The sequence below is a fragment of the Lissotriton helveticus genome, chromosome 8, assembly GCF_964261635.1.
Source record: "Lissotriton helveticus chromosome 8, aLisHel1.1, whole genome shotgun sequence".
In the NCBI taxonomy this organism is placed as follows: domain Eukaryota; kingdom Metazoa; phylum Chordata; class Amphibia; order Caudata; family Salamandridae; genus Lissotriton; species Lissotriton helveticus.
Window position 1 is genome coordinate 416,523,523 of NC_136069.1, and position 13,203 is coordinate 416,536,725.

At 46.4% G+C, this 13,203-nt stretch overlaps 1 protein-coding gene across 5 annotated transcripts in view; it reads right to left on the reverse strand.

Annotated features, from left to right (window-relative positions):
• Positions 1-347: 347 nt before the first annotated feature.
• ATP7B (ATPase copper transporting beta) overlaps positions 348-13,203 on the reverse strand; it is a 535,606-nt gene continuing 522,750 nt past the window's right edge. For all 5 annotated transcript variants that reach the window (XM_078657262.1, XM_078657264.1, XM_078657263.1 and 2 more), the window contains one exon: positions 348-846. In XM_078657262.1, the coding sequence (XP_078513388.1) occupies positions 576-846 (271 nt within the window). In that variant the 3' untranslated portion in view covers positions 348-575. The remainder of the gene's footprint in view (positions 847-13,203) is intronic.

Sequence of the window (13,203 nt, forward strand, 5' to 3'; positions counted from 1 at the left end):
TCCTTGGGCCAAGGCAATGTGAAGAATGACCCCTACCTCTAAAGAGCGTTGGAGCATCTACAATGTAATACCATGTGATCTTTTAAAAGTCCTTTTCTGCTGATACTTTGTGGAGCCCAGCGGTCTTGTACAAAATATGAACCAGAGTCACGGATTGCATTATAATTTCTTACACTGATATGTTAAAATGAACGAATCAGCCACACAATTTGAGTACACAGAAAGGCACAGTTTTAGGATCTCACGTGGATGCACACTTGATTGGCCGTGGATACGTATAATACAAAGGCTATGGATTATTTTAGAAATTACCTCACCCAAATGAAAGTTATCACCTGAGAGCCCTATAAATTGGTAGGTATTATAAAATACTCTTTAATATCAAACATGTACAAATATCTAAACTCTTAAGGCTTTCCCATAGATAAATCTCAGGTATTTAGAAGGCTGGTAGGTGGTCCATCAAATGTTTATTGGCTTGTGCTGCTGTGGTGCCTTGGCAGTAGTCCTTCCTTGTTGTTGCCGGCCTGACAATTCCCCAGTACCTCCTGCACATGCAGGCATCCTGCAGCTCTTCACATGAGCTGCTCCTCATCTGGATCATTGATCAGAAGCGACATTGTGTCGTGACCGTTCCTGTTATTTTTGCGCCTTCCCTGTTTGTCTGAGGTGTGGGAGGAAAGTGATGCTTTGCTGACAAAGCTGATGTCATCCCAGTCCTCGTCTCTGGGGAGGTCCCGCCTCCTGTCATCCATTCCAATATGGACGCTGATCTGCGACGGAGTGAGAGGTTTCATACATCCCTGTGCTCTGGCTTCATACCGTTCAGCGTCTGGTTTCTTGTAGCTAATGAAGAAAAGCAGTACAAATTAGTGGGTTAGCATCAGGCATGTGACATACAAAATTCTATACCCTGCTCATCTGTGAGACGCTAATAAATGTTGATGGGTGATACTGGGGACCACAGTCAGTCAGAGTTTTTTGTATTTCAGCATCTGTTACTTTTACTCTGTTATAAATACAGTGATACGGCCTGATATGTTTTTACAGATAGAAAAACAAAGGTTGGTGGCCCAGTGGACCAAGATGTCTTTGTAGCTGCCAGTGGACATTTTTGACGCAAACTCAGAGACCAGTTAAGAAATACATTTCCCACTACAGAGGTATTTTGTTCCTGAGCTCATGCATGAAATTAAGGAAGTGTGATTTGGCTAGAACTAAAATTGTTACGTAGTGAAATGAACAGGCCATCAAATGTGTGGTCAAAACATGGTTAGACCAGGTTCATTAATTCTTGACCATAAATAAATCATGGAAAACCATGGCTTGCCCAAGAACATAATAGATAGGCAATTGATGCAAGCAATGGTTGTGAAAGAGGTGGTGACTGCTAAATTGTCTTCACATTTGTCTTTTTATCCTCTGTCCCTCTGGATGTCACTCATTTTACACCTCCAGTTCTTAAGGCAAGAGGCTGGTAGAGACATATTTGTAAGTTATGTATAAAGTAGGGGAGGTAACCCATTCTAGAGAGCCTTCTGAGGACATTGAACTGATTTCCTACAGAAGTGGAAAGAGCAAAATCAGTAACAGAATTCAACATACATTGGCAAAAACAACAAAACTGGCTTATAATTGCATATGTAAGACAGACCAAGTGGCTTTGGCAATGCTTGTTTTCATTCTCATTCCAACCTGTTTGGGGCTGCTAGCTGATTACAAACTACAGTAGGTGTGACTGGAATGAATGTCCATAAAAGCTTGCTTGTATGCAAAACACTATCACAAGAACATCCTCGGTACCCAACTTCACGCCCGCAGTAAGCTGGGGGAACACAACAAAACTCCTGAAAACCAAGCTGTTCTTGGATTAAACTGAGTCCAATGGCGACCCAGGAGCAGTTGTGTTTGTATGACTTAAAACAGTGTTACATATCGAACCTGCCATGAGTGCCATTACAAACAAGCCCATACTTGTCGGCAACATCAGCAGTTTTCTTACAGTAGGATGCACCAGTCAGTTTTCTCAATGTAGTAAATACAAATGTATTTGTGTTCACTTAGTAATTCGATGCGGCTTCGTTTTACAACTTTGGGCAGGAATAAAATCCTAAACAAAGAACCGACTGCTTTTTTATTGAAACCCTCATAAATGAAAATGGATAAAAGAAATGCACATAAACTACTGTGTTGGTGCCCGACCATTCGAGCACACACACTGGCCGTGCAAATACGTGTTCCCTTCATGATATTGGGCTCTTTAAGGAACCTTTCGGTTCTCCTGCTGACAGTGGTTGAAATGGAATTATCGAAGAGTAGGTACTCGCTGTGCACTACTGAGAAGCCGGTACTCTCCCATTAAATGTATTCCAGCAGTGTTGAGAAGTGTAGGTACTCTCTCTTACATTAAAGAAGTGCACACACTCAGTACCTGTCAGTACTGACCAACTTAAATCATGTCTGCTGAACGTGATTCTTTCATGTGTCCCTTCATTTGCTTATTTGTAGGTTTGTATAATGGTTCCGGCTCAAGGTTGAATTTATTTATTTTATTTATGTATGGGTTTTGTATAGCGCCTGAATCACCTCATGAGGGGTATCTCTGCGCTATGGACTGTGCTGCTCAACGGGCTGACGAGCAATGTTAATATAGGGTGATCTTAAGGAGTTTCCTGAAGCGCAAGTAGTCAGGGATTGTCTCAGGTGAATGGGAAGCTGGTTCCAGTAAAGAGGATCGAGGTAAGAAAACGGTTTCCCACCTAGTCTTGTTTTCCTGACCCTGGGGACTAAAAGAACCAATTTGCTTCCTGACCTAAGAATCCTAGTAGGAGCGTAATGCTTGAGTTTCCTAGAGATGTAAAGAGGGCCTTTATTATGCAAGGCCTTATGGACGATACAGCAAACTTTGAATTTGACACGCTTGAGGATTGGGAGCCAATGGAGCTGTTGAAGAAGGGGAAGGGAAGCAGTTTTGAGCAGAACGTTCATGATGAGGCGCGCAGCGGTGTTCTGGACCACCTGCAACCTGCTGAGTGAAGATTCGTTAGCAGGGACCAGGAGAACATTGCAGTAGTCGAGACGAGAATGAGGGTTTTACGAGTGTAATCTGGAAGAAAAGGAAAGACTCGTCGAAGCAAGCCCAACACATAGAAGCAGGCGGCTGCCGTGTGAGCAGAATGCTCCTTTAAGGTTAAGGCATGATCTAGATGAATGCCCAAGTTTTTAAATAGGGCCTTAGGGCCAGGAGGAGCGCCAAGGGCTGCCGGCCACCAGTCTGGGGTCCACAGTAAAGGGGCATCTCCGAAGAGCATGCCCCTCTATTGTGGACCCCAGACTGAAATCACCCAGTTGGCAATATAAATATTTTTAGACTCAGTTTGAGTCTAGAAGAGGTGTGCACTGCAGGGGCTTGGATGAAAAGCCTTGCAGATCATCATATGGCCGGGTCGGCTCCTCCATAATGGTGGAGGAGCGTCGTCCCACTGGTCAGTCAGCAAAAAATAAAGTTATAGTAAAACAATATTATCATTTTATTTTCCAATGACTGACTTAGCCATGGAATCTAGGGGGTGCTGGCCATGGCAGGGAGAGGAGTTGTGCACTGTATGTGCCCTTGTCGTTTTGGCCGGCCGTCTCAGGATGGCCAAACCGACGTGTGCACTTACATTTTTCCAACCCAGCTGTGTTGCACAGCTGGATGGAGAAATGGCAGAGGCTCCCTGTGCCTGAGCTAGAATCATACCAACCTGCTAAGGCTAAATCCCAGCACTGCTCTCAGGGTTGGTATATCATGAGAGTAGCATTTAGATTGGGTGGGGAGGCTGTGCTTTGTGCCCCCGTGACTGCTGGAAGGAAAAGAGCACTGAGGAGGCTGGCACTGCTAGGGTCGCGGCAGGACAGGTACGTTTAAAAAAAATGTTATTCCCCTGACCCACCCCTCTTCTCCCCCCGCCCTACTACTTTGGATTTGCGGCAGCCACCAGTGTATGGTAAGAATTTGTACAAATCCTTTTCACAACCCACACTGGAATGTACTTGGGTCAGGAGGACTGGCCTTAGATCGGAATTTTGCACGCCAGCCTTCACTTTTTATGTATTTTAAAGTATTCCATCCACTCTCTGCTTGGTATGAAAGTGGTTCTTTCATACTAAAATCCGTTGGTGGTCGGCGCAGGTAAGTGTGGTGTGGCGGGTGGGAATGTCAACGGAATACGATTTATTTATTTATTTAATTTTCCCTATTCCGTCGTCTGCCGACATAATCCCCCACGCCCACCCTACCGCGCTTACCTGCACCGACCGCCGCTGCTAAAATCTTACTACCCAAATCTTCAGTACAGAAGTCTTGGACGTGCATATTTTCTTTTCTAAACATCAGCTTTTATGATCACAAACACTGTATGCGCTGGATGGGGATACTGCCTGGCCATTGGACTAAATTTAAATGCCCAGTGCCTTCTACTCACTCGTTTTTCCTTAACTTGGCTTAGGGGCACGGGGCTGTGCATTGTTTGGTCCTCCTCAGTCTAGTGACGTGTGTTGAAAAAGTGGGAGGGGCCGATGAGCAAGGGGGACAAGAGAAAGGAGAGCCATGTGCTAAACAGACAGGACTTGGACACGGGTGCGAGGGGCGTGCAGAGACAGTGTTCAAACATTAACTTTCCATTGGAGCCAGCTTGGAGGTAGACTGCTGCGTGGCATGTAAGAAGGCATCTCTCGTGTCCCCGTGCAGAAGTGTGCCCTGGGTGTGCCCTATCTCGTTCATGCTTCAAGCCAGCCCTGACTGATGGTTCATCAATTTGCATGAACTTCTTCCTCTGTTGATTGTGATCTTGTCAAGGAAGGATATTGCGTTATAGGCAGCACGTTTGTTATATTTTAATGGACATGCACAGGCATTATTTCAGAAAATATTTCGGGCCATATTCATGAAAAGGCCAACTTCAGCCATTGACCCCCTCACTCTGAGTGACAGCATTCTTCCCTTCCACAAGGAGCCAGTCCTATTAAAAAATAATTTCCAAAATATTTTAGCTATTAGACAATTTTTTTTTTAGTTTGATAAAAGCCAGGCTGCTTTCCCAACAATAACCTTTTTCAAAAATCACTACAAAATGATCACCGACAAAGCAAAAAGGCTGGAGGTCAACGCCAAATCTAATGACCTGCCAATGTTTTTATAGACGTGGGTGGCGAGGTACGCCAGTATATCCTGCAGTTACATTTTATTAGAGTATGTGACACAAATCACATGCCACGTAAAAGTATGGCCATAAGTGTATGTAGAGTTTCATTATTCTATGTTCACCAGTTCTTTTGCTCCGCACGAAATACATTTTGAAAGATCCTTGCAAAATCGAACCTCCAAAGTTTCATGAAATTTTTCTTAAATGGTTACTGACGGTGTCTCTGTTAATGAAATTACTATATGTAGCTTCGGATGAAAGTATTTTTCTTTAAAAATATTTGGGGGCAGATTTACAAGCCCCTTCCGTGACTTTTGCGCTGCAGTTGCGTCACTTTTGTGACGCAGCTGCGGCGTAAATGTTGCGGCCCATTTACAACCTTGACGCCTCTAGGGAGATGCGTCACGTTGTAAAGCCCTGCGTCACATTATACCTGAGTCAGGTATAATGTATGCAGGGTGGGCGTTCCCACGCAAAAAGCCATGTAGAAATGACGCAGTGGAATCTACAAGATTTCACTGCGTCACTCTACGCCTTCACTGCGTCACAATCCCTACGCCTGCTCAGTCCAGGAGTACGGAATGACACAGGGATTTTTGAATGGGACTCACCCATCTATTGTGGCGCATTGCTGGAGTTGCGTCACTTTCATGAGCAACTCCAGTAGTGCGTCACTTTTGCACCAACAGATGCGTCAGAATTTCTGACGCATCTATTTATCCTTGCGCCATGGAGCATGTATTGTAAATACAGCGCATTCATAGTGGCGCAAGGACCTTCGGCGCTGACGCATCTATGCAAATGCGTCAGTACCTTGTAAATCTGCCCCTTGTTTTTTTTTTTAGGTTTTGTTACATAACTACACCAAAAGCATACAATCGTACATAGCAAGACATCTGAAATATTAGTTTCGGAGACGTAGCCCCATCTCAGGAGATAAACAGCTGTAATGCCAACAAACCAGCTCTGGGCAGGCGGAGCATTGTGCTCAGATCACAAACATTAATACAAATAAGAGGAGTCTCCTTAGATAGTGTTGCGTGTGTCCCTGCTACCTACTATCTAGCATTATTTTTATGCTCCCTCGGCCGAGTCGAACACCAACGTTAAGGCTCCCGCTCCCGCTCACTCCCTCCGTCTACGTCTATGCCATGAACGCACCCACTCAGGGTTTACACCCTGCATGAAGGGCCTTCCCCAAATCCCTCACTCAATTCCAGTTATTACTGTCTATTCGTGTTCATCCATTGTTGCTACAGTGTGTTGTGTCTGCTCTTCCCCCTGGGGGTTCAGCCCCGCCGGAACTGCCTCCTCATTCCCACTGGATAATTGTGCCAAAAATAGCCCCCAGAAATGTTTCGGTCTGATACGTGCAGTTCGTTGTAATTTTCTGACTGCGTGCAGCAGTTTAGCACATCATGTGTCCATCGTTTCATCGTGGGTGTCGGGGTCCAGCGGTATTTCTACTATTCTACTCAATTCTCTGAAAATCTCTACCCAATAGGTACGTATTCCCGGGCATGACCACGCCAAATACAAAAAATCTGCTATCTGCGCGCGACACCCCTCGCACGTCGCTTCCTCCCACAGCCCATAACGACATAAACGTTCTGGCGTGCATTATACCCTATTGACGTATTTAAAGTGTACAAGTCGGTGTTTACCATGTAGCGAGACTCTCCTTGTATTTGTACAGCAGTATCGCCACATATCATCATCTATTGTTATTTGCAAGTCCCTTTGCCACGCCAGCCTCGCAGCAGTGTACCTGTTCTCCCTGTGGGACATTGCTATTTTGTAGATATTGGTAACAACCTTGCAAAGGGATTCAGCTTTAATCACATAAGAAAGTTCCGGAACCTCCAGTGGCTCATCCAGGTGCTCTCCTAACTGTTCCTGCAGGGCCCTGCGTACCCTGTAGGATTGGAAACGCTGCAGTACAGTGCTCGCTTCCGCGGTCTCAGACGCCTGTTCCCATGTCTTAGCCTTCCCATCCAGAAATAAGTCCCCTGCCGTCAGTAAATTCAGTTGGGGCAATGCCCTAATCACCCCCCATCTCTGTAGGGAGCCAACCAGAGGGCCCACTCCAATGGCATATTGGGTGAGTACAAAGGTGCGCTCCCCTGCTGCTGCAGTAAGCAGTGCCAGGCGTGATTAGTAGCAGTTATCGAATCTAGTATTCCTGTTCGGCGGTCAACCGGTTTGAATATGGTCGCCGGAGCGGGAAGAGGGTTGCCAAACAGATTGTCCATCCGGACAGATGGGATATTCGAGTCACCATGTATCCAGGTGTGCACGTGAGCTCCCTGAGCAGCTCTGTAGTATAACTCAAAGTCCGGAGCACCCAGGCCTCCCATACTGTATGGTAGCGTAAGGACCTGCCATTGTACCCAGGCCTGTTTGCCCGCCCAGGCAAGTTTTATCATAGATTGTTTCAATCTCTGAAAAAAGACCCTCTGTAGCACCATTGGGATATTCGTGAACAGAAACAACAGCCTAGGTAACACCACCATCTTCATAATGGAGATACGCCCCATCAGTGAGAGTGGGAGGCGGCACCAGGCCTCTACATCTTCCTCCAATTTGCTGATGGCAACCCCGTAATTTTCTCGGAAAACTATCTCAGAGTCAGTGTGCAACTGGATCCCCAAGTACCTTACCAAGTCTGTAGTCCACTGTAGCGAAAACTCCATCTCGAATTCCATCGTGGATGGAGTAAGAGGGAAGGCCAAGGACTTCGCCCAATTTACTTTCAGGCCAGAGAGCGGCCAAAGTGCACTACCTCTCTAAGCACCGCGGATAGATTGTTCTCAGGGTCGCGGACGTAAAGGAGCGTATCATCAGCATAAGTGGAGACTATGATCTTGTACGTCGGGAAACCAATACACTTGTTTCCATAATATTCTCTGAGCGCGCATGCCAGCGGCTCCGCAACTCGGGCATACAACAAGGGAGAGAGCGGGCAGCCCTGTCTAGTCCCCGTGGAAATGGCAAAGGAGTCCGTGACCAAATTGCCCAATCGAATCCTTGCCCTGGGGTTGGCGTACAAGGTGCTGATCATTTGCAGGAATACCTGCCCCAGTCCCATTCTCTTCAGTACATGCCGCATGAAGGGCCACTCGACGGAGTCGAATGCCTTCTCCATGTCTCGAAACACCCCACGCCTTCGTATCCTGCCTCACATGCTGCATTGTTCCGAAAACGGTACGAATATTATATGTCAGATTTCTGCTCGGAATGAACCCCGCCTGTTCCGGTGCTACCAGGTGCGGAGGCAGGAGCGCCAGGCGATTAACTCAGACTTTCGCATATATCTTAGCGTCTACATTTAAGATGGAAAGCGGGTGGTACGAGCTGCACTCCTCCAGCGACTTTCCCGGCTTGGGGATCGCCACCAAAATTGCCTCCCTCATCGACTGTGGCATACTACCCGCTTCACACATATCATCAAAAAGCGCACCCAGGTGCGGGTGCAGGAGATCCTTAAAGGCTTTGTAGAAGCCCACCGTGAGGCCATCAGCACCCGGGGCGCTCCCCGCATTCATACCCGCTAGGGCCTCAACTATCTCGTCCTTCTCAATGGGGAGCATTAGAAATTCCCTTTGTGTGTTTTTAAGAAACGGAAGTTCAATATGCTCCAGATAGTCTAGGATCTACCCATCCAGGTCCCCCGTTCTTGTCGTGTATAAATCAGTGCAATACTGTCAGAACCGAGGCGCTATATCGGCTTCATCGGTTAAGAGCTCCCCCTCCACCGAGCGTATTGCTGTGATTTGCGCCTTCCCCCGCTTCGCGTGTAGCGCCCTTGCAAGCACCGATCCTGGCCTATCACCTTCACTGTACGTGCATGCCGACGGATACTTCCCCATGTGCTTAACCTCCCTGTCCACCTCCTCATGATATTCACTTAACAGTTCCTTAATCTCTTACTCTAGGTCTTTATTATTGTCTGACACCCGACGTTCCTCTAGCTGCCCCATTTTCAGTTCCAGGTCCCTTAGTCTCTGTCTAATGGCCTTAAGGAACCCCAAGTGTTTAGTCATAGCTATGCCCCTAATGAAAACCTTAAAAGCCTCCCAAATAGTTTGGAAACTGTCCACTGTTCCTATATTTGCCTCAAAATATATTTCAATCGCCTCCGCTAGTTCCTCCTTAAATAGCGGGTCTAGCAGTGAGTAGGGCGGGAAGTGCCATGTAAACGGCGGTATTGTTTTTGTAGGAGCAGTCAGGACCAGGAGCAGCGGTGAGTGGTCTGAGAGTGTGTGTGGCAGGATCTGACAGACCTGAACTTGTCCTAACAATGACGTGGAGGCCAGCCAATAATCTATGCAAGTATGCAAATTGTGAAAGGCCGAGTAGTGCGTGTAGCCTCCCTTTCCCTGGTTGCGCGTCCGCCAGACGTCTTCAAGGCTCATACTAACCATCACGCTGTTCAGTGCAAGTGCAGCCGCAGCTGGCCTCCGGGCGGGACCCGCTGAACTATCCAGGACCGGATCCCTTACCATGTTAAAGTCCCCACCCCACAAAAACTGTGCATTATGGAAGCTACACGTGGCCGTGGACAGCGACATGAAAAACTCTTGGCAGTAATAGTTAGGTCCATACATGTTTACTTTCACCAAGTCTGTGCCCCGACCCTTACATCAGGATATAACAAAATGCCCCTCTGTGTCTGCCCTCAGCAATTCTAACGTGTAGTCGGACTTGGGGTTCACCCACGTCAGCACGCCTCTTGCGTGCGTAGTGAATCCTGCCGCAGTTATATTGTCGGTGAGACCTCTGCAGTGGAGCAGCATGCTAGTCAATGGTAGGTGGGTCTCCTGTAGCAGGGCCACATCAATATCGTGTCTGTGCAGGTAGCTCAGAACCCTATGCAACTTCCGGTGATCATTAAGACCCCTGACATTCCAAGACAACGCTCTTATATTGCGAGTCCGACCAGGGCTATCAGCTGAAGTCTGTTCCGCCATTAGGGCAGTCGCTGTCCATAGTGTACCCTACTCTATCGTGTGTACGTGCGCTGTACGTTGCATGCAAAAACAATAACAGATCTCCCAAACAATCAATAACCAACTCGCCCTCCCCCTCCCACAGTTGACCGCCCCCAACATGGTCACGCAGTGCCCGGGCCCTTCCCTACCCTCCCTTTATAACCCCCCACAAACAAACCCCAATAACGAGTACTGTGGTGCTTGGCACGCTCGGGCAGAGGCCACTCCGTGTATGGAGAATGTAGCTGTATCACACTATGCTCGATGTCCCCCACCATGTCCCGCCGTGACAAGCCTTATGCATCACCCAGTTCCGGAATGTTCCTGTATGCGCAACCTGTGCCTCCTAGCACATATCATTTATACCCCCCTCGATCCATCATTGACAAAACATTTTCAGCCCTGGGTATCAGCAGTGTCACACCGTTAGGTATACTACCCAGGATCGCAACCCTTCCCCACCTTACTTCCATTTGTTGCCAATGTCTTTCTGTATCAATCCTGCTCCTCCATCGGGCCACCTGCTGCCTCGTCCAGCAACTGACTTTCCGGGCTTCGGCGTTGTTCCTTCGACCACCCCTTTGAGGCCTGCTGTAAGGCCTTCGGATCCGTGAAGATATGGGATCGCCCCTGCCGGTTCACACGGAGTTTCGCAGGGTACAGCATAGCATAGTCGATGCCTAGATCTCGCAATTGTCTCTTTAGCTGGATGACATTTTTCCGTGCTTCCTGCACTCTCGCTGTAAAGTCAGGGTAAATAGAAATATCAGAACCCTCGTACCTCAAAGTCTTCTTCTCTCTTGCCACTCGTAGTGCCGCGTCCCTATCTCTATAATTAAGCAGTTTTGCAATAATGGGTTGCGGTGGAGCACCTGGGCGAGGTCGGGGGCCAAGTGAGCAATGCGCCTGTTCCACTACAAACATTGTCGAGAAGACTCCCTCTCCTAGCAGCGTGACCAACAGCTTCTCTGTGAACAGCTCCATATTCCCAGTGGGGGTGGTCTCCGGCAGGCCTGTGATTCGCAGGTTGCAGCGCAGGGTAAACAACCATCACTTCGCATCTTTTACTTCGGTCTTCTTTTACTTAGCATCTTTTAGCAGTGGCGGCTGGTGACATTTGAAAGTGGTGAGGCGTAAACTGATAATCATACTGCACCGTAGCGAGCGAGCCCGAACCCCCTAAGGAGGGTTCGGGGGGAATTCCCCCTGAGAAAATTTTGAAAAAATAGTTGAAAAATGGTGCATTTTCAAGCAAATTTGAGAAAGCAGGAAGGTTAAAAGCAGTTGTGAAAGTGCAGGTATTACATTATTAAAGAGCCGTCATATAACATAGGCAGCAGCTTATTCAGTATAACCACAGAGCTTCATAACAGACTTCAAGATACAATCCTGAGAACCTCACAGATTGTGCAAACAACAAAACAAACAACTTTTTTTGATTTAAACTGCAAACAACAAAAGAACCAACTAAACAGGTCACAAACTATCACCATTCAAGTTCAACATATTTACTTTTTGTATCTAAATTCAGCACGTCTGTCTTTAAGCGCAGCAGGCACATTAACCTTCTCTGCTACCTTTCCATGAGTCAAAACTTCCATTAGACAAAACTCTGATCTCTCTCTACGAAAAACATTAACAATATCCTTGGTGCAACAACAAGTGTTGCATGGCTAAACATTTATAAGGTCCCAAAGGCGCGACCTGTAGGCTATGCCAATGAAAATACTGGCTGCTACCCGCTGTTATGGCTGACAAATTCGAATAGCGGCTGCCCAAATCTAATCACAAGCCACAGGTAATAGTGCTGGAAAATTCAAATGCTTTAGACGGTGGACCAAAACATTGTTTATAGGATGTGGCCTTACCCTAACAATGGACCATACAATTACTACTGACATATAAAAATAACTATAACAATTTACACTGCAGGCAAATTTAAATATTGCAAATCCAAATGTGTTTACACAATACAGTTGATGCGCATTAAAATTCCACTGACCAAAAAGTAACTGTTTACTAGACCTTAAGAAGTCTTGGTCATAACAAATTTTAATAATCAGAATTTTGTAGTGTAGAAAACAGTTGCTTTCTGCGCACTTTAAATGACACAGAAAGCATTGTAAATGATAAAAGCTAAAAAAAAATTGCTGCTGCTGGCTAGTACTACTTTTGTTTTTCTGATTCGAAAGTGATCATGGCTTGAAACACCCATCCCTGGCCAGTGCAGTGGGGCACTTTAGGCGATTTCAGCCTGTTATCACTCCGCATGAGATAGCCTCCCTAACTATTCTCCCCAATCCCCTCCACCGAGATAGAGGGCAGATACGGCAAAGCCTTCTGAGACACCAACAGGCCAAATAAATACTCTAACTATGATGCTAATAAATGAAGAGTCCCCTTTATTAGAACATTCACGAGATGTTTATCATGGCAGACTTCTCACAAGAAACTAACGTAATAGCAATACATTCTCAACCTTAAGTCCACAACTGAGAAAATCGGACATTTAATTCGCTTGTGCCAGCAACAAGAACCCATGTCACCCATACAGCAAAATGAATGAGAATTCAATCCACTGAACCCAATGAAGGAATGGGTCAGACTAGACTTTGGACTGCCAAGAATGACCACAGAACAGCGAGAATCCTAAGCATAATGTTAGAGAGGAATCTAAAACCCTGCTTTACTGTACATACTAATGTACCAGCCTCCAGTGAATACTCCCATCATAGGAAATATACCAAAGATTAGAAAATATTGCATAAATAATGTACACTTAACATACCAGGAGTAATTGAATCAACACAATAAATGGAGGGCAGCCACTGGTAACAGCTAGAGATCTGATATTGGTGGGTTGGTTGTATATGGCACTCCACTCACGACTCACCTACTCATAGAGCATAAAATAATTGTTACAGAAGTTAGGATGCCCTTTTTTTTGCCGTTTTACACAGAGCGAACTTGACCAGCAGGTATCAGACTCAGAGAGCTTTACATGAGCACCAGTTGCATTACAGACG